This window comes from Carcharodon carcharias, chromosome 10 (genome assembly GCF_017639515.1).
Source record: "Carcharodon carcharias isolate sCarCar2 chromosome 10, sCarCar2.pri, whole genome shotgun sequence".
NCBI classification, from domain to species: Eukaryota; Metazoa; Chordata; class Chondrichthyes; order Lamniformes; family Lamnidae; genus Carcharodon; species Carcharodon carcharias.
In genome coordinates this window covers 30,228,117-30,255,077 of record NC_054476.1, presented here as the reverse complement: position 1 = coordinate 30,255,077, position 26,961 = coordinate 30,228,117, and the positions used below count along the sequence as shown (strand labels likewise).

The 26,961-nt window shown below is 46.2% G+C and overlaps 1 protein-coding gene across 9 annotated transcripts in view; it reads right to left on the bottom strand.

Annotated features, from left to right (window-relative positions):
• The window catches only part of immp1l (inner mitochondrial membrane peptidase subunit 1), a 165,978-nt gene that overhangs the window by 68,404 nt on the left and 70,613 nt on the right, over window positions 1-26,961 (bottom strand). For 8 of the 9 annotated variants that reach the window (XM_041197381.1, XM_041197383.1, XM_041197384.1 and 5 more), the window contains 3 exons: window positions 11,964-12,103; window positions 1,068-1,156; window positions 798-924 (listed from right to left, as the gene is read on the bottom strand). In XM_041197381.1, coding sequence (XP_041053315.1) covers window positions 798-924; window positions 1,068-1,156; window positions 11,964-12,068 — 321 coding nt within the window. In that variant the 5' untranslated portion in view covers window positions 12,069-12,103. The remainder of the gene's footprint in view (window positions 1-797; window positions 925-1,067; window positions 1,157-11,963; window positions 12,104-26,961) is intronic. The other variant, XM_041197380.1, reaches the window with a different exon arrangement.

Sequence of the window (26,961 nt, the reverse complement as noted above, 5' to 3'; positions counted from 1 at the left end):
AGGTTGAAGAAATGCACTGCAAGCTTTAGATAGCTAGGCCTATAAACTCTTGCAATGGAAATATTGAGATATATTACTCAAACAGTGCCAAGAGAAATGAGAGGTGGAAAGGGAGCCCATAAAAAAGGGAACATAGGCCTTTATGTGGTTCTGAAAACTGTGGATTGAGATCTTTTTGGTCCTGCTCTATAAATGGACTGCTGGAGCAGCATCACACTTACATACTGAGAACTGTTACAGAGAAAATGAGAAGATGACAATAGCCACAGCGGAATCCTATGCTAGCTTCTGTGCCAGCATCAAGAATTAACACCATGCACTGCTATCTAGAGCACCTGGTTTCACCATAACTATCTGCAACATAGATTTACTCGAATGTTTAATAGGGCTAGAAAAAGGTAATGGTTGGAGTGTCATAGTTAAAACCTTTGATGTTATGAAGAAAACCAGTGGCAATTATTTTCAGTATCTTGAAAGAGAACATGGGAACAGGCTATGAAAATCAAGTTAAACTTAGCTAAGGAGGAACCATTTTACATTTAAGGTTATTAAGTCAAGGAACAGTGACACAGTTCAACAAAAGATAACTCAGCTGAAGCATGAAGAAAATAAATACATTCTTAGTTTACCAGGGAATAGTGGGAGGTTTCACATCAAGGGAGATGCAAACTGGCTGAGTGGCCTGTACATGAACCTAAACAAAACAAGTAGGGATAAATAGGCTTTAGCTGTTGCTACTTTATGCTTTTATGTTACCACTGTGTTTAAATAGATGACATAAAGATAATAATACTCACATATCTATGGCTCTTATAAACATCTAGTGGACCACCAGTGCACACTTTATCTCCTTCTAGACCAATCACTCGTTTGCAAATATTCATCCTAGGATTATTGGGACTTTTAGCAATTACTATATCACCTCTGCAGAAAAAATTTCAACTGGGGTTAGAGGAAACATATGCACATATGGATTCTGAACAATTAAGTAAAGTAAATATATCCAAAGGGTAAGACTGTATGATTTAGAAATTCCGATATTTCTTACAAATGTTATGGCGGCTTACTTTTCAATGCGATAAAATTGTCGACTGAGTTTCTCAGAGATGATTATATCATAGGTCTTAATGGTAGGCTCCATGGAAGGACCAGAACACTGGGAAATGAAGGAAAATGCATTGCTGATTTTTAAATAAACATATTTATTTGTGCATTGCAAAATCATTCCTGGAACACCAACAAAAATATTGGTCCTGAAATTACTACTGAGATATTAGTGTTCAAATTTTTAATATAGTCTTCTGAAATTTCAACTAAAGATTTTCTTTTGAAAGAAACAATGAAAATATCATTATTTTACCCTTTTATTGTCAAAGGAACCACACTGCTCCCAAACTTCTGCCAAAACTGCCCTAAAACTGACCACGAGAGGCCCCACAAGAATAGCTGGAGTTACATCCTTTGATTTTCTTTTCCCTGAAATAAAACACTTGGCTTGTCCTCACTGCCTCACCACAAGCATTGGAGTTATGTTAAATCTTTATAAAGCGCTAGTTGAGCCACAGCTAGACTACTGTTGGGCAGCAAATTTTAGGAAGGATGTCAAGGCCTTAGAGTGGACGCAGAACAGAATTATGAAAAACACAAGAATGGAAGACTGAGTGTAATATATCCAAGTTTGCTGACAATACAAAGCTAGTCACAAAAGTAAACTGTGAGGAGAATGTAAAGAGATTGCAAAGAGATTGAGACTGGTTAGGTGATTTTACAGTTTCTCCCATCTTCTCGACCAATGTGGGAAAGTGTGAAATTATCTACCCCTGTAGAAAGAATGAAAAAGTTGAATATGCTTTAGGGAGTGAGAGACGAGTAAACTAGTTGGCATTCAGGGGGATTTAGGGATCCTTGTACACAAATCAGAGAGTTAACATTCAGGCACAATAAGCAATTAAGATGGAAAATGGTATGTTAGCCTTTATTGCAAGGGAGTTAGAGTATGAGGAAACCATGCTGCAATTATATGGGGCTTTCGTGAGACTGCACCTGTACTCCTTACTTAAGGAAAGATATGTTTGCATTACAGAGGATGAAACACAAGTTTGCCAGATTGATTCCTGAGACGAGAGGGCTGACCTAGGATGAAAGATCGAGCAGGTTGGGCGTATATTCTCTGGAGATTAGAAAAATTGGACATGATTCTCATTGAAATGTATAAAATTAAAGGGCTTGACAGTGTAGTTGACTTCGGTACAAGAGAGAAAGAGAAAGAGGGAAAGAGACAGCGTGCGCGCCATGGGTGATGGGCAGCAGGAGTGGTGGCAAGAGTGCCAGGTGCCCTGGGGAAGAGAGGCTGGCTGCCAGGGGCCACGGGGAGGAGAAGCTGCCCGCTGGGAGCCCTGGGGAGGAGAGGTGGCCAGGAGAGGAGAGGCAGCCAGGGTCTCAGAAAGGAAAGGCTGGCTGCGAGCCCTGGAGGCTGCGGAGCCTGGGGTCAGCAATGGGGGATCAGGTTGGGCATGGGGAAGAGGCTTGCCCATGTGTGCAAGAGATTGAGAGTGTGTGTGTGTGTGTGTACACGTTGTGCCTGTGTGCGTGCGCAAGAGACTGTGTGCATGTGTGTGGGAGTGAGAGATTAAAGGCAGAGTTTTCAGTCAGTGGGCGGGCCCAGGATCGGCCGGTAAACGGGCCACTGCCCATGATCGGCCCCTGACTGCAATTTCACACTGGCGGACCAATTAAGGCCTGCCCAACAGAAATGCGGCTCCCCAATTGTTGGGAAAAGATGGGTGGGGGAGGGTGCTTGTCGGTGGCTGGGTTCAATGGCAACCCGGTGGCTGGTTAAAAAATGGCACAGGCAGCCCATTGAAGGTTGCCACGGAAGAACATCTCTTCTGCGTTTTCAATATTCAAGTTATGGCGACGAATGCGACAGGGGGGCGGGCAGCTCGGGTGGGTACATGGTACCCTGCTTTTCAGATGAGTGCCTCGCAGTACTCCCTGAAGAGGTGGCTGCCAGGAGGGACACCCTTGTCCTCAGAGATGGGCAGAGGAGTCAACTGCACCTCACAAAGAGGGCATGGGATGAGGTTGTAGCTCTGGTTAGCAGCCATGATGTGGTGCGGCGCACACGGGTGCACTGCCGGCAAAGGTTCAATGACCTGCTGCACTCAGGAAGCATGAGTACCATGTTGACATGGGTCAGTGTGCAGAAGTGTTAAGGCGTGGCTATCCCCCCATGGACCTCAACTAGCGTCTGAGTGCCAACTGTCAAAAGCTGGCCAAGGGGGTGAGCCCTGGCTGCTTGGACTGAGTGTCTTGTGTCTCAAGGGCTTTGCGAGGTGTTCCTCAGCTGGTGTTGGCCAGGCTGCAATGATGCTGAAGGTAGGGAGTGGACTAATCAATGCTCCTCTATCCTTTCAGGAGAAGACAAGCCATAACCAATCAGAGGTCACGTACAGGCAGAGGCCTGCCTCACCTGCTGCTGCTGACCAGGTTCAAGCGGGAAACCCTAGAGCTGGAGAGCCAGCACACTACACGTGCAAGCGGGCATGGAGAGGCGGGAGTGCCAGACGAACATAGCACAGCAGTGAGAATTTTGGATTATGCAACCGTTCATTGATGGGAGCCTCAAACCTAGAGTCCTCATTGTTCATGGAAAGATGATGGCACCATGATGCAGGTCTCCATTGTCTCACCAGGGTGCCCGGCATGCGCAGTGACAGTGTGAAGACTTTAATTAATGACATGTCCTTGATCTTCTTTAGATTCGCCAGCACGCACTCACTCTCTGGACCCCGAAGGGCCACCCCTGATGCCGGAGGACCACTGGGCTTCACTTGCACCTGCGAAACACCCACTCGCTGAACCAGGCACCAGCGCAGATACCAGCACCTCGGTGGGCATTAGATCAGCGGCCAGAATGTCGATGCATATTGGTGAGGGCACTTCACACTCGCTTAAGGTGCAGGCGGAGGCAGAGAGTGCAGGGGGCTGCGGCAGTCGGAGGACTGCTGAGGACCAAGACGATGCTGGGTCAAAGGCAGGTGATGAGCATCTGGAAACATCCATTAGGCAGCAGGTGCTGGATGTCCGGTAGGGTATGCGGGAGGATCTGGCAGAGAGACATGAGGGATTGCGTGCCATGGTATCCCTTGTGGAGGAGTCTCTGTGGAGCATAAGCGCTGTGTTTACTCTCATGGCCAAGCGCAATGCCTCCTCCATGGAGAAAGTGGCGACTCTCATGGAGAGGCTCCTCCAAGGACTCAATCAGGGGTTCCTTGGGATGCACTCAGACCTGCAAACTCTCACACCGGCAATGACCTCAGTTGGTCAGTGTCAGTATGGGAGATGGATTGGGCACCCAGTATCCCAGCTAGGTGCGCATCCATCAATGGCGCATGTGCTGCCTGTCGTCTCTGCGGGCTCCTCTCAGGGTGCTCCAGATGATGACAGCAATTCTTCCGCCCCTCTGCCAGTGATCGTGGCATCTAATGAGGCTGTAATGACTAAGGAGAGGCCAGCCGTGCCACTGACTGCTCCCTCCCAGGCGGGGCCAGCACAGACTCCACGGGCCAAAGGACGCCCGCCAAGGTGATTAAGACAGCAGAGTGAGCAGGCTGTCTCCAATGCTGGTGCCAGAGAGGGGATAGCACCTAGATGAAGCACTCGCAAGCGAAAACTTAAAGCACCTTAATCACAAAATGGGCTCATCATGGGTGACATTTGGTTCCCCATTTTTCCTTTTTTTAATGGTGTGATGGGAAACACCGTTTTGTGTTAACTTCTGCAATGTTTAACATTCGCAAGTAAATGATATGTTATTTTGTGCAACTGGCCTCTATGCTTCATTTGTTCTGTAGGTGCAGGGTAAGTCATGATGTTATGATGGACGTGTATTTCTTGAAACTTTATTGCAAAGGCATATAGTGTATGTTGTTGACCAAGGGACTGACCCTGTCAGGGATCGAGTATGGAGCCTGCAGCCCTGGCATGTGGTGGTGGTTCTTATTTGATAGGCTAGCTGAAGGAGCATTGAATCAAAGCATCCCAGGTCACTCTGCCTCCCTGAAGATTACCCAGGTCCGCGTCTATGCCCCCAGCATTCTCCTCACTGCTCTCGTCCTTGGACTCACTACTGGACTCATTGTCTGTTGCCTGTGCAGCTGCGTCAAGATCTTCTTCCTCCACTGCGCCCCCCTTGCCAGTGCCAGGTTGAGGAGAGTGCAGCATGCAACCACCATCAGTGACACACGTTCTGGGGGGTATTGGAGTGTGCCCCCTGAATGGTCCAGGCATCGGAAGCGCATCTTGAGAAGACCTATGGTTCTCTCTACCACCGCCCTTATGAAGGCATGGCTCCTGTTGTACTGCTGCTCAGCCTCTGTTCTTTGGTGGGGGAGAGGCATCATAAGCCACCTTTTGAGAGGATAGCCCTTGTCACCCAGCAGCCATCCATCCAGTCGGGCTGGAGCACTGATGAGCCTCGGCACCTGGGAGTGCCTCAGGATGTAACAGTCATAGAAACTGCCAGGGTACTTTGCACACACTTGCAGAATCTGCATCTTGTGATCACACACTATCTGCATTTTCACGGAGTGGAATCCCTTCCTGTTGACGAAAGCTCCTGGCTCACCCCTGGCGCCTTGATGGCCTTATGTGTGCAGTCGATTGCACCCTGGACGTGGGAGAATCCAGCAATCATTGCGAAGCCTTTGGCTTGCTCTGCCTGGCTGGCCTTGTCTGTACGGTAATGAATGGAAGTCAATGCACACCTGAACAGAGTGTCACCAGTTTGATTCAAATATGGACAGCTGATTGGGCCACTCCACAATTATCCCCCACTGACCCCTGGAAAGACCCGGAGGCATAGAAGTTGAGGGCCATCATGATCTTCAGCGCCACTGGAATGGGGTGTCCACTCACACAATCAGAGCTGATCTCAGGGCCAAGCCTCTGACAGATGGAGGTCACTGTCTCGCTTGAGAGACGGACCCTCCGTCGGCATTGCACCTCAGACACATTGAGGTAGCTGCACTGCCACCTGTAAACCCTGGCAGTAGGATATTGGCGTCTTCTGTGGCCCCTTGTGCCTTAGACTTCCGGTTGGCCCTGCGCCCCTTGTGCCAGCATCTCTCCTCCTACAGGTTGCGCCCCTGAAGCTGAATAGGGACACCTGGCTTCCTCCCCCTTCTGGCCCTCTCTTCCTCAGAGGAGGAGGTGCCTCCAGTGGAGACCACAATCCCCATTACCAGGAAGTGAAGGCTGTCTGATACCTGGAAGGCCCAACACAGTGTGAATTTTCTGGGGGCCTGGAAAACAACAGTTGAGTCCTGAACTGAAGCCTTTAAAATATCTGAATGCAGCTCTGAAGCGAAATGAAGCTGTCCTGTTCACAGTTGCAAACAGCAGCAACTGATATCTTGCACTCCTCACTAATTGCTTTGACAAGGCCACTGACCTCTCTTATCCTGCCTGTGGATGAGGTTTTGCAAATTGTGGCCTGCCCGCCTGCCTGTTTTGCTTGTGCGACAGCCTAAAAATCACACAGGCTTTGTAAAGTTGGGAACAATTGGTGTCTCAAGGGCCTTAACTGGCCACTTAATTAGTGGTGGGCACGCCTCCATCTCCATCGCAAACCCGCCTAGCAGAATGTCACGAGAGTGCCCATCGACATCGGCATGCTCAGCTGATGTCAATGCGCTTTATTTAACGCTCAAGCAGTCAGGCGCGTGCCTGCTCACCAAACTAAAAATTCTGTCACGTTTGTGTGTGTGCGCGTGTGTGTGGGAGCGAGGGATTGTGTGTGCGTGTGTGTGTGTGTGTGAGAGTGAGGGAGTGAGAGATTGAGAGTGTGTACGTGTGTGTGAGAGTGAGAAATTCAGAGTTTGTGTGGGGAGTGGGAGATTGGGAAAGTGTGTGTGTGTGTGTGTGTGTGTGTGTGTGCGAGTGAGTGAGTGTGTGTGTGGGGGCATTGGAGTGAAAGAGTGTGTGTGTGGGGGGGTGAGAGAGTAAGTGAGTGTGTGGGAGAGAGAAAGTGTGTTAGAGGGAGCGAGTGAGTGTGTGTTCGAGTGAGAGATTGTGAGAGTATGGGAATGACAGAGCGAGTGTGTGTATGTGTGTGTGTGTGGGGTGGGGGGGTGGGTGGGGGGCGGTGGGGGGAGTGAGAGTGTGTGTTTTTTTTTATTATTCATTCATGGGATGTGGCTGGGCCAGCATTTATTGCCCATCCCTAATTGCCCTTGAGAAGGTGGTGGTGAGCTGCCTTCTAGAACTGCTGCAGTCTATGTGGTGTAGGTACATCCACACTGCTGTTAGAGAGGGAGTATCCAGAGTTTTGTTCCAGCAACAGTGAAGAAACAGTGATATATTTCCAAGTCACGATGGTGAGTGACTTGGAGCGGAACTTCCAGGTGGTGGTGTTCCCATCTATCTGCTGCCGTTGTCCGTCTTGATTGTAGTGGTCGTGGGTTTGGGAGGTGTTGGCGAAGGAGCCTTGGTAAATTCCTGCAGTGCATCTTGTAGACGGGACACACTATTGCTACTGTGCATCGGTGGTGGAGGGAGTGATTGTGGCTGTGGTGCCAATCAAGTGGGCTGCTTTGTCTTGGATGGTGTCAAACTTCTTGACTGTTGTGGGAGCTGCACTCATCGAGGCATGTGGGGAGTATCCATCACACTCCTGACTTGTGCCTTGCAGATAGTGGACAGGCTTTGGGGAGACAGGAGGTGGGCTTCTCGTCCCACGATTCCTAGCCTTTGACCTGCTATTGTAGCCACAGTATTAATATGGCTAGTCCAGTTCAGTTACTGGTCAATGGTAACCTTCAGAATGTTGACAGTGGGAGATTCAGCAATGGTAATGCCATTGAATGTCAAGGGGTGATGGTTAGATTCTCTCTTCTTGGAGATGGTTATTGCCTGGCACTTATGTGGTGCGAATGTTACTTGCCACTTGTCAGCCCAAGCCTGGATACTATCCGTGTCTTGCTACATTTGGACATGGACTGCTTCAGTATCTGAGGTGTTGCAAATGGTGCTGAAAATTGTGCAATCATCCCCATTTCTGACATTATGATGGAAGCAAGGTCACTGATAAAGTAGCTGAAAATGGTTGGACCTTGGACACTACTTTGAGGAACTCCTGCAGTGATGTCCTGGAACTGAGATGACTGACCTCCAACAACCACAACCATCTTCCTTTCTGCTAGGAATGACTCCAACCAGTGGAGAGTTTTCCCCATGATTCCCACTGACTCCATTTTTTCTAGGGCTCCTTGATGCCACAATTGGTCAAATGCTGCCCTGATGTCTAGGGCAGTCACTCTCACCTCACCTCAGGAGTTCAGCTCATTTGTCCATGTTTAAACCAAGGTTGTAATGAGGTCAGGACCTGAGTGGCCCTGACGGAACCCAAACTGAGTGTCAGTGAGCAGGTTATTGCTAAGCAAGTGCTGCTTGATAGCACTGTTGATGCCCGCTTCCATCACTTTACTGATGATCAAGAGTAGACTTATGGGGTGGTAATTGGCCAGGTTGGATTTGTCCTGCTTTGTGTGTACAGGACATATCTGGGCAATTTTCCACATTGCTCGGTGGATGTCAGTGTTGTAGCTGTACTGGCACAGTTTGGTTCAGGGCATGGCAAGCTCTGGAGCACGTCTTCAGTACCATTGCTGGAATATTGTCAGGGCCCATATATAGCCTTTGCAGTGTGCAGTGCCTTCAGCCATTTCTTGATATCATGTGGAGTGAATCGAATTGGCTGAGGACTGGCATCTGTGATGCTGGTGACCTCTGGAGGTGGCCGAGATGGATCACCACTTGGCATTTCTGGCTGAAGATTGTAGCAAGTGCTTCAGCCTTATCTTTTGCACTGACGTGCTGGGCTCCCCCATCACTGAAGATGGGGATATTTGGTGGAGCCTCTTCCTCCAGTGAGTTGCTTAATTGTCCATCACCATTCATGGCTGGATGTGGCAGGACTGCAGAGCTTAGATCTAATCCGTTGCTTGCGGAATCACTTAGTTCTGTCTATCACTTGCTGCTTATGGTGGTTGGCATGCAATTAGTCCTGTGTTGTAGCTTCACCAGGTTGACACCTCATTTTTAATATGCCTGGTGCTGCTCCTGGCATGCCCTCCTGCACTCTTCATTGAACCAAGGTTGATCCCCTGGCTTGATGGTAACGGTAGAGTGGAGTATATGCCAGGCCATGAATTTACAGATTGTGTTTGAGTACAATTCTGCTGCTGCTGATGACCCACAGTGCCTCATGGATGCCCAGTCTTGAGTTGCTCGATCTGTTTGAAATCTATTCCATTTAGCATGGTGGTAGTGCCACACAATACGATGGAGGGTATCTTCAATGTGAAGTCGGGACATTGTCTCCACAAGGACTGTGCGGTGGTCACTCCTACTGACACTTTCATGGACAGATGCATCTGTGGCAGGCAGATGAGGTCAAGTGCGTTTTCCTTCCTCTTGGTTCCCTCGCCACCTGCCGCAGACCCAGTCTAGCAGTTATGTCCTCTAGGACTCGACCAGCTCGATCGGTAGCGGTGCTACCGAGCCACTCTTGGTGATGGACATTGAAGTCCACCACTCCGAGTACATTCTGCGCCCTTGCCACCCTCGGTGCTTCCTTCAAGTGGTATTCAACTTGGCAGAGTACTGATTCATCAGCTGTGGGTGAGCAGTACACGGAGACGGCCAATTAAGTGGCCACCCCTGGGAGCATGGTACAATTAAGCATGGCAAGTAGAAAATGCACCCAGCTGGGTGAATGGGAAGACCTGCACAGTGGTCCTGCCAGCAGCCCCATCAGGGGAGATGGGTGCTGCTGCAACAGACAGGAGAATGTGAGTGTGCCTGAAAGATAGAGGCTGCCCCTAAAGCCATAGGAAAATGTGAAGATTATCTTGGACATGTCGTTCGGGCATTATTGTGGAGGGGAACTCCCTCCAAAGCAAGGCCTGCAGCCACAGTGGCAGAAACAACTTGGTGGGGGTCAGGGAGTGGCAGGCGGTTGGAAGGAAATAAATAAAGGAGGCTTTGCTGGCCTCCAGCCTGTCATCAGGAGGCCACTCGAGGGATTTGTTGGGCTTCACCCGTGGTGTGGTGCCTGCCTACCACAGGTAAGATCCCAGCAGCATCCCTAATTTGGTTCCTCTCAGTATTCTAATGATACAGTATTGCATGAGTTTCCAATCACAAAAAAGGCTTCCATCTAATTTTCTGACCAAGATATTCTCTGAAGTTCTGAATACCTAAAAAATTATATAAAATTACATTTTGTCCACAGAAATGGGAATGAAGTTGTGACCATGACAGGGTAGATGCTGAGAGGTTGTTTCTCCTTGTAGGAGAGTCTAGGACCAGCGGGCGTAATCTCAGAATAAGGGGTTGCCCATTTAAAACAGATGAGGAGGATTTCTTCTCTCAGAGTGTAGTGAATCTGTGGAATTCTTTACCGCAGAGGGCTGTGGAGGCTGGGTTGTTAAGTATATTCAAGGCTGAGATAAACAGATTTTTAATTAATAAGGGAATCAAGGGTTATGGGGAAAAAGGCAGGAAGGCAGAATTGAGGATTATCATATCTGCCAAGATCTCATTGAATGGTGGAGCAGACCCGATGGGCCGAATGGCCTACTTCTGCACCTATGTCTTATGGTCTTATAACCATGACAGGTTTGTGGAGTGTGAATACATCATCAATTACTTTACATGGTGTGTCTAAGAATTGATTCCCATTAATGAAAACCACCTGATCCTCAGTTTCAGGCCTGAGAATAATACATTTAAATGAACATTTTAATTTTAAATTTATCAAGTAAACAGCAATTTTTACAGCAGCAGGCCCAAAACACCAATTGATGCCTCAGCAGATGTTTTCTTTTAAGATTAATCTTTCCATTTACAGGCTGTATTTTATCTATCACATTTATCAAAGAAACAGACAGGCTAGGCTGGATTTTCCTCCTTGAGGCGGGGATTGGGAAAATTCCCAGCTCGGCCCACCCGTGTCAGGAGAAAGTGCCACGAAAGATGGGATTTTCATTGTAGGGGGATAGGGCTGCAATCAGGTCAGCCAATGTAGGAAACAGTTTGGAGGCAGCTACACTGGCTGCTGGATGCCGAGGCAGGCTGTTTAAAACACCCAGTTTAATGAAAAAGTAAGGCCCTCTAGCCCTCAATCCTCCTCAAATCCCACGCACTCCCCATACTTCATGCCGCCCCCCCACTTATCCCCGATGGCTCCTCATGCCAAGTTATGCTCTACCTCCTCCTATGGCCCTCATTCCTTCCCAAGGTACGGCCCCCACGCAGCCCCTATGGCTCCTCTTGCCGTGCATGGCGAGATATGCTCTCCCCACCCATCCCTATGACCCCTCATGCCTCCATGCCAAGGTATGGCCCCTACTGACCCCCTATAGTTCCTCATGCTTCCCACGCCAAGCTATCCACTTTCATGGCCATTCATCCACTTTACATTATATAGAATCAATGGACCCTATAGTGACAATAGAATGTGCTAAAAAAATATTAAGTCATTCATTGATAACATTCCACTTTCTTAAGAAACGCCTTTTTATTAAAGGCTAATAAGAATCATCCCGACCCTTTAAAGTACCAATGGCTGAAACTGCAAGCACTTGTAACCTCCTTATCTTGGGCAAATAATGATTATGAAATTGACAGATGAGATCAGGGAGACAGAGCTGTCAATAAAGTAATGTTTTATCTGGTGCTCAGGCGTTTCAGCACTCTAATAGATGTCTGAGCTCTCATTAAGCATTCCTAGCACCTTCATTCCAACCAGAGTGATAATCAGTGCGCCAGCACAACATAATTAACTCATTAAAATAATTACCTTGTCCCTGCAAGGAGATTTGACTGATTTTCAGAAAAACTACACAAAGTATTACAGAATACAACAGATTATCATAAAGAAAGCCAAAAAAGCATACCATGACAATTTCTCCTAAGTATTCAAAGGCACAGTGGGCAATACAGCCATATTGAATAGTAAAGCCTGCGAATCCCAGCACCTTGCCAACGTATTTTCCTAACATGTTAGTTCTCCTCCACAGAAACGATTGCCACAGACCTGAAAGAAAGAATACAATAATGTCAAGTCACTGCAAAATTGCTTTATGAAAATCAGTTATCAGTTTACTTATGGATTGGCCCCCAGTCAAGCTGTTCCAGTACAGCTACAACACTAGCAGCTTCCCAGCAATGTGGAAAATTTCCCAGGTATGTCCTGTATACAAAAAGCAGGACAAATCCAGCCTGGCCAATTATACCCCATCAGTCTACTCTCAATCATCAGTAAAGTGATGGAAAGGGTCATTAACAGTGCTATCAAGCAGCACTTGCTTAACAATAACCTGCTCGCTGATGCTCAGTTTGGGCTCCGCCAGGGCCATTTGGGCCCTGACCTCATTACAACCTTGGTTTAAACATGGACAACAGGGCTGAACTCTCGAGGGAGGGGAGAGTGACTGCCCTTGACATCAAGGCAGCATTTGACCGAGGGTGGCATTAATGAGCCCTAGCAAAACTGGAGTCAATGGGAATCAGGGGGAAAACTCTCTGCTGGTTGGAGTCACATCACAAAGGACATCACTGCAGGAGTCCCTCAGGGTAGTGTCTGAGGCCCAAACATCTTCAGCTGCTTCATCAGTGACCATGTTTCCATCATAAGGTCAGAAGTGGGGATATTCACTGATGATTGCACAATTTTCAGCACCATTTGCGACTTCTCAGATACAGAAGCAGTCCATGTCCAAATGCAGCAAGACCTGGACAATATTTAGGCTTGGGCTGACAAATGGCAAGTAACATTTGCGCCACACAAGTGCCAGGCAACGACCATCTCCAAGAAGAGAGAATCTAACCATCACCCCATGTCATGTCATCGCCATTGCTGAATCCCCCACTATCAACATCCTGGGAGTTACCATTGACCTGAGACTGAACTGGGCTAATCAAAGAAAACTGTGGCTACAAGAGCAGGTCAGAGGCTAGAAATCCTCCTGACTCCTCAAAACCTGTCCACCATTTACAAGGCACAAGTCAGGAGTGTGATGGGATATTCTCCCCTTGCCTGGATGGGTGCAGTTCCAACAACAGGCAAGAAGCTTGACACCACCCAAGACAAAGCAGCCCAATTGATTGGCACCCCATCCACAAACATTCACTCCCTCCACCACCGACGCACAGCAACAGCAGTGTGTACCATCTAAAAAATGCACTGCAGGAACTCACCAAGGCTCCTTAGACAGCACCTTACAAACCCACGACCACTACCACCTAGAAGGACAAGGGCAGCAGATTGATGGGTACACCACTACATGGAAGTTGCCATCCAAGCTGCTCACCATCTGACTTGGAAATATATTGCTGTTCCTTTACTGTCGCTGAGGTAAAATCTTGGAACTCCCTCCCTGATAGCACTGTGGGTGTGCCCACACCACGTGGACTGCAGCAGCTCAAGAAGGCAGCTCACCACCACCTTCTCAAGGGCAATTAGGGATGGGCAATAAATGCTGGCCTAGCCAGCAAAGCCCTCATCCCTTGAAATGAATAAAAAAAACCCGATAGTATTGAAATGATTGGGCACAGTGAGCGAAACCCAAATAAATTGCATATGATTTTCCACAGTAAACATTAATGACTAAAAGGGAGGAATTTCTGGGTAAACTGCGATAGCAGGATAAATGACTACTTTCAGTGAAAATATGGTAGATTGCAGTAGATAGAATTGTAAAAATTATGGTCCTACATTTGCATAGGCATATGCTTAACACATTCATCTGAAAGTCCTCTACTATATGTCTCTACTATTTTGGCTGAGTGTTTAACTCACTTAATAAGAGTTAATGCCTTTGCTAAAATGCTTTAAGCATTTGTATGCTACAATCCCACGAAGTGATACCACTTAAGTTGTTTCCTTATTGCAGAACTGTACTATGTGGAAACACGATAGGGTCACATCGCCAACATTGCTCAACAGCATTTTTGGATTTTGACCGGTTAGCCACTGTGGCCATCAATTCTGAGACATTAGTAGGATGTAACAAAGTAGCAGCTAAAATGACATTTAACAACTTGTTTAAAACCAAGTGTTGTATCTAAAATCATTCAAAGCAAAAAAACACATATAATAAAAGGAAAACAGGTAGCCTCAATTAAATGTCAACATCATGTGCCATGTCAGGGCATTACTGTCTCAGAGTTTACTACTGGTAAACTAATCTTACATCAGTAGCGCTCCAGACTGTGACCAATATATTATGCACAAATGCACTGAGCAGCTGAAATAAAACCTGCATTTCTAACAATACCAGTGGCAGCAACAAGAAAGCAGTTAGCAAGAAAGTTGTGAAGGAACTGAGCAATTGCCAAAGAGGAAGAGGTTCTATAACAAAAGCAGAAAATGCTGGAAAAAACTCAGCAGGTCTGACAGCATCTGTGGAGACAGAAACAGTGTTAACGTTTCAAGTTGAGAAATAGGTTCTAATTCCTTAAAAAGCAATTGCACATGTTTTCCACAAACATGTTTCCAGGAACAATTAGTTCCTGATTGAAAATGAACAGGGTAAAATAATTCCCAGAGTTGATTTCAATCACTGTTTTTGACCAGATCCCAATCAGGGTTCAATATTTTTTTTTAATTTTGAAAGATGTTCTTCTGGGTTAAGAACAGACCAACAAGATAAATACGATAACTTTCAGACCAGGGAAAATAACACGTATTTTTATTATTTTCATTGGTAACTCCTGGATCTCCCATGGCAAAACTTATGGTAAGTTACAGGGTGCCTGTCTCTTACCTCTTTGTCTGGTTTTTTTGGGTCAGTCTCTTCTAATTTTGTTTGTGGCTGGTCATCTCAGTGTTTGCTGCTTTTCTCTATATTCTTTTCCTTCATTCCCATTTTCCTTTTAGGTAGGAAATATAGAAGGCATGGCAGAAATTGGGGATGCTGTGGAATGTAAATTGAATTTTTGCAGCAGTGGATGAGGGAGGGTAGGCAAGGAACATGACTTTTAGACTTTCGTGGTGCCCTTCAAATAATCTACTGCTTTGGCTATCTGTCAAGTAGTGCCTCCCCTTTTACCTTTCAGCTGAATTGTTGTTGTTGTCATCTCATCTTATACTCCCTTTGATAAGATCCCTAAGGCATCAAATGAAGAGGATCTTGGTGCTCAGTAGGCAGCATCCCTGCCTTTGATCCAGAAGCTCCAGATTCAAGTCCCACTCCAAGGCTTGTTGTCCACGGAAGGAGTGATCATAATGCGGTTCAAACAGATTGATAATTAGCCTGCTAATCCTTTCACCATTTCCCCACTGTTTCCCAAGAGGAAAAAAAAGTGTCAAGATATGAAAGAAGTGAAGAAGCATCAAAAATACTATTGTTAGGTAGGGTTACCAATCCTCCACGATTGACATGGAGTTTTTAAAAAATTCTTTAATAGGATGTGGGCATCGCTGACATGGCCAGCATTTGCTGCCCATCCCTAATTGCCCTTGAGGAGGTGGTGGTGTGCCATCTTCTTGAAGACAACTTGCTAGGCCATTTCAGAGTCAACCACATTGCTGTGGGTCTGAAGTCACGTGTAGGCCAGGCTGGGTAAGGGTGGCAGATTTCCCTCCCTGAATGAACCAGATGGGTTTTTGAGACAATTGATGGTAGTTTCATGGTCACCATTACTGAAACTAGTTTTATATTCCAGGTTTATTAATTGAATTCAAATTCCACCAGCTGCCATGGTAGGATTTGAACCCATGGCCCGAGAGCATCCACCTGGGCCTCTGAATTACCAGTACTGTGAGGTTACCACAATGCCACCATCTCCCCTAAGAGTTAAAGATTAATCTCCTGGACCCTGCTGCAAGCAACCAAGAAAAATATCTTTAAAACATTTCTAAAAAATTGAACGCTTTGATTCATTAATTTAAAAAAATTAGGAGATGGGAAAAAAATGCTGCTTGACTAAATAGAACAGTTATGGGAGGCCATGCTCAGAAATCTCCAAAATACATTCATCCAATGTTGCCTTGACACAAACTCCCCTAACAGTGCTTAGTACCATAAGTTACAGTATGAAAGGATCCATTGGGCAGAATTCTCTGGTCAGCGAGCGGGGGTGGGGCCTGCTCGCTGACGTGTAAAATGACGAGTGGTGATGTCAAGCGGGTGTCCTGACATCATCGCACATCATTTAGATTTTCAGTTAGGCAGGCACGCAGCCGACTCAGCTGCACCATCGCCGAACTGTTAAAGGCCTATTAAGGTCATTTAAATAGTAATTAATTCAATTAGCTGAGCTGCCCGTCCAACCTTAAAGAAGAGCCCAGGAAGCTTTTGCATTTTTCATGAAACCTCATCCACGGGTGCAATGAGGTTTCATGAAGTGTTTTAAAAGTCAATAAAAATTTTTTAAATAATTCTTTCACGAGGGGACATGTTTTAAAAGTTTTTATTTCTCTTTATTTAAATTTACACATATGAAAGCAAGAGCGCAGGAAACGACACAGGGAATTCTCCCCCCCCTGCCCCCGCCCATACAGGTAGTGCTCAATTAATTGGCCCGCCCTCATAAAATGGCGCACGTCCCCAATCGGGCGTGCCGATTGGGTTCGCGCCCGCCCCCGCCCCCGCCCAGCACCCCCTGACGGGGGGAGAATTCAGCCCATTGTGTCTATGCCAGTGCTTTGACACAACAATCCAAATAAGCCCACTGCACTGCTCTCTTTTGCTCAACCTATATTTCTCTCTTTTAAATGTTTTTCTACTCTTCCCTTAAAAAAGATAGGGGTCTCTGTCTCAACTACTCCCTACGGCAAAGCATTTCATCCTCTAACAACTCTAGATGTGGAGATTTTTCCTAAAGTCTCTCATCATTCTGTTGAAGGGTCATGAGGACTCGAAACGTCAACTCTTTCCTTCTCCGCCGATGCTGCCAGACCTGCTGAGTTTTTCCAGGTAATTCTGTTTTTGTTTTGGATTTCCAGCATCCGCAGTTTTTTGTTTTTATCTCTGTGATACGATTGCAGCCTGGATGAAGATAACACCAGGGTCTCGCTGGGGCCAAGACCATAAGACCATAATACATAGGAGCAGAAATTAGGCCATTTGGCCCATCGAGTCTGCTCCGCCATTCAATCATGGCTGATAAGTTTCTCAACCCCATTCTCCCGCCTTCTCCCCGTAACCTTTGATCCCCTTACCAACCAAGGACCTATCTATCTCGGTCTTAAATATACTCAATGACCTGGCCTCCACAGCCTTCTGTGGCAATGAATTCCATAGACTCTCTGGCTAAAGAAATTTCTCCTCATCTCTGTTCTAAAAGGTCTTCCCTTTACTCTGAGACTGTGCCTTCGGGTCCTAGTCTCTCCTACTAATGGAAACATCTTCCCCATGTTCACTCTATCCAGGCCTTTCAGTATTCTGTAAGTTTCAATCAGATCCCCCCTCATCCTTCTAAACTTCATCGAGTATAGACCCAGAGTCCTCAAACGTTCCTCATATGTTAAGCCTTTCATTCCTGGGATCGTTCTTGTGAACCTCCTCTGGACCCTCTCCAGGGCCAGCACATCCTTCCTGAGATATGGGGCCCAAAATTGCTCACAATATTCTAAATGTGGTCTGACCAGAGCCTTATAAAGCCTCAGCAGCACATCCATGCTTTTGTATTCTAGACCTCTTGAAATAAATGCCAACATTGCATTTGCCTTCCTAACTACCAACTCAACCTGCAAGTTAACCTTAAGAGAATCCTGGACTAGGACTCCCAAGCTGGCAGGCCCTAGCAAGGAGGATGGGGGCCCAGGGTGCTCATCCACCTGCACTTAAATATTTAGGAATTATGGCTTCAAATTCTTTCTGCTTCTTCACACCATTGTTTATCATTCCATTCAGTTTCATGCTCTTCTTCTATTTTGTTTCCTCACCCAAGGATGAAGTCCATCAGGACCTGGGAGCTTGTCAGTCGTTAGTTCTAGTAATTTTCCCAGTACCCATTCCCCAGTGATTGTTTTTGGTCTCTCCATCCCTAATTTCACCTCTTGATTTACAATTATTTCTGGAATGTTATTTGTGTTTTCTACAGTGAAGACAGATGCAAAATATCTGTTCATTCGCCATTTACTTTTATATTTCTAGCTAGCTTTCTCTCATATTCTAATTTCTCTCCCATTTTTTTAGTCCTTCTTTGCTTTTTTAAAAATATTTTTTCCAATCTTCTGACCTACTACTAATCTTCGTGGAATTTTACTCTATTTCTTTCAATTTGATATTATCTTTAAATTCCTTATTTAGCCATGGATGGTATGTCCTTCCTCGAGTTCCTGTTTTTCTCACTGGAATGTATCTTTGCCAAGTGTTGTGAAATAACTCCTTAAATATCTGTGACTGCATCTCTACTGACCTATCTCTTAATCTAATTTCCCAGTTCATGTTAGCCAGTTCTGTCTTCATACCCTCAAAATTTCCCTTAAGTTTAAAATACTAGTCATAGACCCATCTTCTCTGCCGCAAACTGGATGTGAAATTCAATCATGTTATGATCACTGCTACCGAGGGACGCTTTTACTATGAGGTCATTAATCAATCCTGTCTCATTGTGCATTATCAGGTCTAGAATAGCCTGCTGTCTGGTTGGTTCTAGAATGTGCTGCTCTAAGAAACTGTCCTGAAAACATTCTATGAACTCATTTTCCAGGCTACCTTTGCCAATTGATTCATCCAATCTATGTACATTAAAATCATTTGTGATTATTGCTGTGCCTTTCTCACAAGCCCCATTATTTATTCCTGTATAACCTGCCCTACAGTGTAGTTACTGTTAGGGGGCCTACAAACTTGCCCCACAAGTGACTTCTAAACTTTGCTATATCTTATCTCTACCAAAATGATTCTAATCTTGATCTTTAGAACTAAGGTTATCTCTCACTACTGTACTAATGACATCCTTAATTAACAGAGCTACCCTTCCACCTTTTCCTTGCTTCCTGTCCTTCCGAAATGTCATGTACCCTTGAATACTCAGGTCCCAGCGTTTGTCATCTTGCAGCAATGTCTCTGTAGTGGCTATCTGGTCATACATATTTATTTCTATTTGAGTTGATAATTCATCCGTTGTGCTGCGAATGCTCTGTGCATTCAGATACAGAACCTTTAGTTCTGTCTTTTTACTTTTTTTCAACCTCCAGCCTTATCTGCTGGCACACTCTTAAGTTTCTACAGTCTGTCCCTTCCTGCCACGCTCTGACTATCATTAACTTATTGCTACCTTGTTCTCTTGCCCTGTCCTCTCCCTTTAATTTATCATATCTTCCCTCACTTGATTCCTCTCCCCCACTATTTAGTTTAAGGCCCTCTCTACTGCCCTAGTAATACAACTTGCCAGAATACCTGTCCCAGAATGGTTCAGGTGAAGACCATCCTAATGGTACAGCTCCCACTTTCCCCAGTATTGGTGCCAGTGCCCCATGAATAGAAACCCATTTCTCTCACCCCAATCTTTGAGCCACACATACAACTCTCTAACCCTATTTATGCTAAGCCAATTTGTTCATGGCTCAGGTAATCAGATTATTACCATTAATTACCTTTGAGGTTCTACTTTTCAATTTATCAATTTAGCTCGTAGCTCCTCATACTGCCTAAGGAGAACCTCTTTCCTTATCCTCCCTATGTTGGTACCCATATGGACCATGACAACTAGATCCATCCACTCCTACTGCAAGTTCCTCCCCAGCTCAGAGCAGATGTCCCAAACCCTGGCACCAGGCAGGCAACACACTTTCTGGACTCTCGCCTTCGGCTCCACGGAACTGTGTCTATCCTTCTGACTATACTGTCCCCTCCTACCACTACATTCCCACTAACTTCTCTGCTTGAATAGCTTCCTGTATCACGGTGCCATGGTTAGCATGCTCATCCACCCTGAAACCCGCCCTCTCATCCATACAAGCTGAAAGAACCTCAAATTGGCAAATGCAAGAACCGAGTTTCTTCCACTTCTACCTTCTGGGCCCCAGGACCTGATTCATTTGCAGTCACACTCTCCTATCCATGACCATGGACTAAATCAGGTGACCCTATTCCAAGGGGTATGACCACCTCCTGGAACAAAGTGCCCAGGTAACATTCCTTGTCTTGGTGCAGCACACTGTCGGCAGATCGCCCTCCAGCTCAAAGGCTGAGCCAAAGCTCCTCAAGCAGCTGACACTTACTGCAGGCCTGTTTGCCTTTGATAACATTGATGTCCATGAGACCTCACATTCCACAGCTGCAATACATCACCTGCCCTATCTTTATAGCAGTTTAATTAATTTTTTTGCTAATTACATTTTGTGGACTCACAACAGACGACAAGTTTGTGTGCTCATAACAGTGGGATCAGTGAAAGTGAAGTTTGAAGCCTATGTGAGTTGATACTGTTGAACACTACACAAAAACAGAATTACCTGGAAAAACTCAGCAGGTCTGGCAGCATCGGCGGAGAAGAAAAGAGTTGACGTTTCGAGTCCTCATGACCCTTCAACAGAGCTAGGTGAATCCCAGAAAGGGTTGAAATATAAGCTGGTTTAAGGTGGTGGGGGGGAGTGGGGGCGGTTGGGTGGGGGGACAGAAGTGGAGGGGGTGGTGTGGTTGTAGGCAAAAGCAGTGATAGAAGCAGATCATCAAAAGATGTCACAGACAGCAGAACAAAAGAACACATAGGTGTCGAAGTTGGTGATATTATCTAAACGAACGTGCTAATTAAGAATGGATGGGAGGGCACTCGAGGTATAGCTCTAGTGGGGGTGGGGGGAGCATAAAAGATTTAAAAATAATGGAAATAGGAGGGAAAAAGAAAAATCTATATAATTTATTGGAAAAAAACAAAAGGAAGGGGGAAGAAACAAAAGGGGGGTGGGGATGGAGGAGGGAGCTCAAGACCTAAAGATGTTGAATTCAATATTCAGTCCAGAAGGCTGTAAAGTGCCTAGTCGGAAGATGAGGTGTTGTTCCTCCAGTTTGCGTTGGGCTTCACTGGAACAATGCAGCAAGCCAAGGACAGACATGTGGGCAAGAGAGCAAGGTGCAGTGTTGAAATGGCAAGCGACAGGGAGGTTTGGGTCATTCTTGCGGACAGAACGCAGGTGTTCTGCAAAGCGGTCGCCCAGTTTACGTTTGGTCTCTCCAATGTAGAGGAGACCGCATTGGAAGCAACGAATGCAGTAGACTAAGTTGGGGGAAATGCAAGTGAAATGTTGCTTCACTTGAAAGGAGTGTTTGGGCCCTTGGACAGTGAGGAGAGAGGAAGTGAAGGGGCAGGTGTTGCATCTTTTGCGTGGGCATGGGGAGGTGCCATAGGTGGGGGTTGAGGAGTAGGGGGTGATGGAGGAGTGGACCAGGGTGTCCCGGAGGGAACGATCCCTACGAAATGCCGACAGTGGGGGTGAAGGGAAGATGTGTTTGGTAGTGGCATCATGCTGGAGTTGGCGGAAATGGCGGAGGATGATCCTTTGAATGCGGAGGCTGGTGGGGTGATAAGTGAGGACAAGGGGGACCCTATCATGTTTCTGGGAGGGAGGAGAAGGTGTGAGGGCACATGCGTGGGAGATGGGCCGGACATGGTTGAGGGCCCTGTCAACGACCTTGGGTGGAAAACCTCGGTTAAGGAAGGAGGAGGACATGTCAGAGGAACTGTTTTTGAAGGTAGCATCATCGGAACAGATGCGACGGAGGCGAAGGAACTGAGAGAATGGGATGGAGTCCTTACAGGAAGCGGGGTGTGAGGAGCTGTAGTCAAGGTAGCTGTGGGAGTCGGTAGGCTTGTAATGGATATTGGTGGACAGTCTATCACCAGAGATTGAGACAGCGAGGTCAAGGAAGGGAAGGGAAGTGGCAGAGATGGACCACGTGAAAATGATGGAGAGGTGGAGATTGGAAGCAAAATTAATAAATTTTTCCAAGTCCCGACGAGAGCACGAAGCAGCACCGAAGTAATCATCGATGTACCGGAGAAAGAGTTGTGGAAGGGGGCCGGTGTAGGACTGGAACAAGGAATGTTCCACATACCCCATAAAGAGACAGGCATAGCTGGGGCCCATGTGGGTACCCATAGCCACACCTTTTATTTGGAGGAAGTGAGAGGAGTTGAAGGAGAAATTGTTCAGTGTGAGAACAAGTTCAGCCAGACGGAACAAAAACAAAAACAGAATTACCTGGAAAAACTCAGCAGGTCTGGCAGCATCGGCGGAGAAGAAAAGAGTTGACGTTTCGAGTCCTCATGACCCTTCGACAGAACTGTCGAAGGGTCATGAGGACTCGAAACGTCAACTCTTTTCTTCTCCGCCGATGCTGCCAGACCTGCTGAGTTTTTCCAGGTAATTCTGTTTTTGTTTTTGTTTTGGATTTCCAGCATCCGCAGTTTTTTTGTTTTTATCAGCCAGACGGAACACTGTTGTAATAATTCTGTTTATCTAGAAAGCTTCAAGTGTCAGGAGGTGGTATGTTTTGAGTGTCTCAATTCAGATGAAATGTGAGTTAGAGCATAGATGTTAAAAGATTCTGGGATGGTATGATTTGAAATAGAGGCCATGTAGTTTAGTACTGATGGGCAATGAATGAGGATGAGAGAAGATGTGTGTGTTTGTGTGTGTCTGAATGAGTGTGAGAGAGATAGTATGTGCAAGATCTAGGGTGACAAGCAATTAGGAGCTAATACATATGGAGGTTTAGGGTTTCAGAACACATTTGAAGCTGGATGAGACTAGGTCCAGGTCTGAAGGGCTGCTACAAACATATTGAGGTGTCTAATGTGAAGTGAACATACTCAGGAGAGGTGAATGTAGTCAATTCATGAAAGCTAGCACCAAGATCAATAATATCTAGTTCTGTCAAAAGGTCATGAGGACTCGAAACATCAACTCTTTTCTTCTCCGCTGATGCTGCCAGACCTGCTGAGTTTTTCCAGGTAATTCTGTTTTTGTTTTGGATTTCCAGCATCCGCAGTTTTTTGTTTTTATCTCAATAATATCTTGTTGATAGGATGAAAACACCACTCATACTATTTTAAAACAAAAATGCTCCTATGGAGTGATTGTGTAGACTAGGCTTCTCTTCCCTGGAGTTTAGAAGAATAAGAGGTGATCACACTGAAACAAATAGAATCTTAAAGGGCTAGACAGGATAGATGTTGGGAGGATATTTCCCCTAACAGAGTCTAGAACTTCTTTTCAGGTCAAAGAGAAGTTTATTTCAAGTAAGCTTAGACAGTGGTCTAATAAGGGCATGGTAGGGAGCTCAGTCCTGTCAAATGCATGCTCTGTGCCATGTGCGAACTCCACAGAACTGTCAGGAAGATACAATAATTCTCATAATGGAAAATATAGTGTGTCTATATTTGTGTGTGTATGTGTGTGTGAGAGAGAGATACTGAATTGAATTAGACGCAGCTAGTCTGGGTGCTTTTATTTAAGAAGAGAAGTTAGGTTTGAAATGTTAGGTAAACATGGGGAGGTTTTACAATGTGAAGTGTAAAGGGGGAAATTTGCATTTGTAAACAAACTAGTGTGGCTTGAATTCAAAAATGGGGGTATAACATATACCTAGCCAACAGAAGTATTAAGAAATAATGTGTTTATTTATTTTTCCCAAAGATTACTTGTGAAACTTAGTGCTAAGAGAGATTTTTATTATCAGGAAGGTAAAGGTCCAAAGACACAGTGAAACAATGGTTATTTGCATTCAAAGGGGAAAATATGTATAAAGGAGTAAAGGCTGTTTGAGAAGGAAGGCAGTCTAAGATTCAACAAGTGTGAAACACCCGCAGCCTGTATGCACCAAACTGCTGCTTTCAGGGACTGAAGTTAAGATAACCTCCGCCGTCTTCGTCTCCGGGCTCACTTCTTTGGGCAGGAGTCCTCTCCCCTTTCAACAGATCCTTTTACCCACCTCCAATATTCTCCCTCCACCTGGACCCCTCCCTCTGGAATCTTACCTTCTCTTGATCTTTTCATTGAGAACTGTTGGCGCGACATTAGTCGTCTCAATTTCTATGCTCCTCTCACCCATTCTAATCTCTCTCTCTCTGAACTTACTGCACTCCGTTCTCTCAGGTCCAATCCTGATATTGTCATCAAACCCGTTGACAAGGGTGGTGCTGTTGTTGTCTGGCGCACTGACCTCTACCTCGCAGAGGCTGAGCGTCAACTCGCAGACACTTCCTCCTACCTCTCCCTGGACCATGACCCCACCACTGAACATCAAGCCATTGTTTCCAGGACTGTCACTGACCTCATCTCCTCTGGGGATCTTCCTCCCACAGCTTCCAACCTGATAGTCGTCGAACCTCGGACGGCCCGCTTCTATCTCCTACCCAAAATCCACAAACAGAACTGTCCCGGTAGACCGATCGTCTCAGCTTGCTCCTGCCCCACAGAACTCATTTCTCGTTATCTTGACTCCATTCTCTCTCCCCTTGTCCAGTCCCTTCCCACCTACATCCGTGATTCCTATGACACCTTACGTCACATCAACAATTTCCAATTCCCTGGCCCCAACCGCTTCCTCTTCACCATGGACGTCCAATCCCTCTACACCTCCATCCCCCACCAGTCCCTTCTCACCTACATCTGACACCTTACGTCACATCAACAATTTCCAGTTCCCTGGCCCCAACTGCTTCCTCTTCACCATGGATGTCCAATCCCTTCCATCCCCCACCAGGATGGTCTGAGGGCCCTTAGCTTCTTCCTTGAACAGAGGCCCGAACAATCCCCATCCTACACTACTCTCCTCCGTCTGGCTGAACTTGTTCTCACACTGAACAATTTCTCCTTCAACTCCTCTCACTTCCTCCAAATAAAAGGTGTGGCTATGGGTACCCGCATAGGCCCCAGCTATGCCTGTCTCTTTATGGGGTATGTGGAACATCCTTGTTACAGTCCTACTCCGGCCCCCTTCCACAACTCTTTCTCTGGTACATCGATGATTACTTCGGTGCTGCTTCGTGCTCTCGTCGGGACTTGGAAAAATTTATTAATTTTGCTTCCAATCTCCACCCCTCCATCATTTTCACGTGGTCCATCTCTGACACTTCCCTTCCCTTCCTTGACCTCTCTGTCTCAATCTCTGGTGATAGACTGTCCACCAATATCCATTACAAACCTACTGACTCCCACAGCTACCTCGACAACAGCTCCTCACACCCCGCTTCCTGAAAGGACTCCATCCCATTCTCTCAGTTCCTTTGCCTCCGTCGCATCTGTTCCGATGATACTACCTTCAAAAACAGTTCCTCCGACATGTCCTCCTTCTTTCTTAACCAAGGTTTTCCACCCACTGTTGTTGACAGGGCCCTCAACCATGTCCGGCCCATCTCCCGCGCATCTGCCCTCAAGCCTTCTCCTCCCTCCCAGAAACATGATAGGGTCCCCCTTGTCCTCACTTATCACCCCACCAGCCTCCGCATTCAAAGGATCATCCTCCACCATTTCTGCCAACTCCAGCATGATGCCACCAGCAAACACATCTTCCCTTCACCCCCCCGGCGGCACTCCGTAGGGATCGTTCCCTCCGGGACACCCTGGTCCACTCCTCCATCACCCCCTACTCCTCAACCCCCACCTATGGCACCTCCCCATGCCCATGCAAAAGATGTAACACCTGCCTTCACTTCCTCTCTCCTCACTGTCCAAGGGCCCAAACACTCCTTTCAAGTGAAGCAGCATTTCACTTGCATTCCCCCAACTTAGTCTACTGTATTCGTTGCTCCCAATGAGGTCTCCTCTACATTGGAGAGACCAAACGTAAACTGGTCGACCGCTTTGCAGAACACCTGCGTTCTGTCCGCAAGAATGACCCAAACCTCCCTGTCGCTTGCCATTTTAACACTCCACCCTGCTCTCCTGCCCACATGTCTGTCCTTGGCTTGCTGCATTGTTCCAGTGAAGCCCAACGTAAACTGGAGGAACAGCACCTCATCTTCCGACTAGGCACTTTACAGCCTTCCGGACTGAATATTGAATTCAACAACTTTAGGTCTTGAACTCCCTCCTCCATCCCCACCCCTTTCTGTTTCTTCCCCCTTCCTTTTGTTTTTTCCAATAAATTATACAGATTTTTCTTTTCCCACCTATTTCCATTATTTTTAAATATTTTTAAATCTTTTATGCCCCCCCCACCCCCACTAGAGCTGTACCTTGAGTGCCCTACCATCCATTCTTAATTAGCACATTCGTTTAGATAATATCACCAACTTCAACAGCTATGTATTCTTTTGTTCTTTTGTCTGTGACATCTTTTGATGATCTGCTCCTATCACTGCTTGCTTGTCCCTACAACCACACCACCCCCCTCCACTTCTCTCCCCCCAGCCAACACCCTTCCCCCCCCCACCTTAAACCATCTTATATTTCACTCCTCTCCTTGGATTCACCTAGTTCTGTTGAAGGTTCATGAGGACTCGAAACGTCAACTCTTTTCTTCTCCGCCGATGCTGCCAGACCTGCTGAGTTTTTCCAGGTAATTCTATTTTTGTTTTGGATTTCCAGCATCCGCAGTTTTTTGTTTTTATCACTTTGAATTCGACTGTTCAGGGTATCGTTTACTTTGCCTGGGTCTTTTAAAAAAAATGTGTCTTACTGTTGCCTTGATGAAAGAGTAACTGGGAGTCAGATTAAGTAGGGGATTTAGAAGTTATGTAGTAGCAATTTGTAGATCTATGTATTTAAAGTAATTTCTTCTATTAATAAATGTTTAATCTAGTTTTGTAAAAACCTTTAAGACTTGGTGGTCTTATTTCTACTGAATGGCAAGGCCAAAAATCGGTTTCATGACATCGCATCTGTTCTACGAATTAATGGCGCGCCACATTTCCTGCCATCAGAGGTCGGGAACCTTATTGTAATACATCTGCACCTCATTATAAGCCCAGCCCGCCAGAATCAACTCCCCA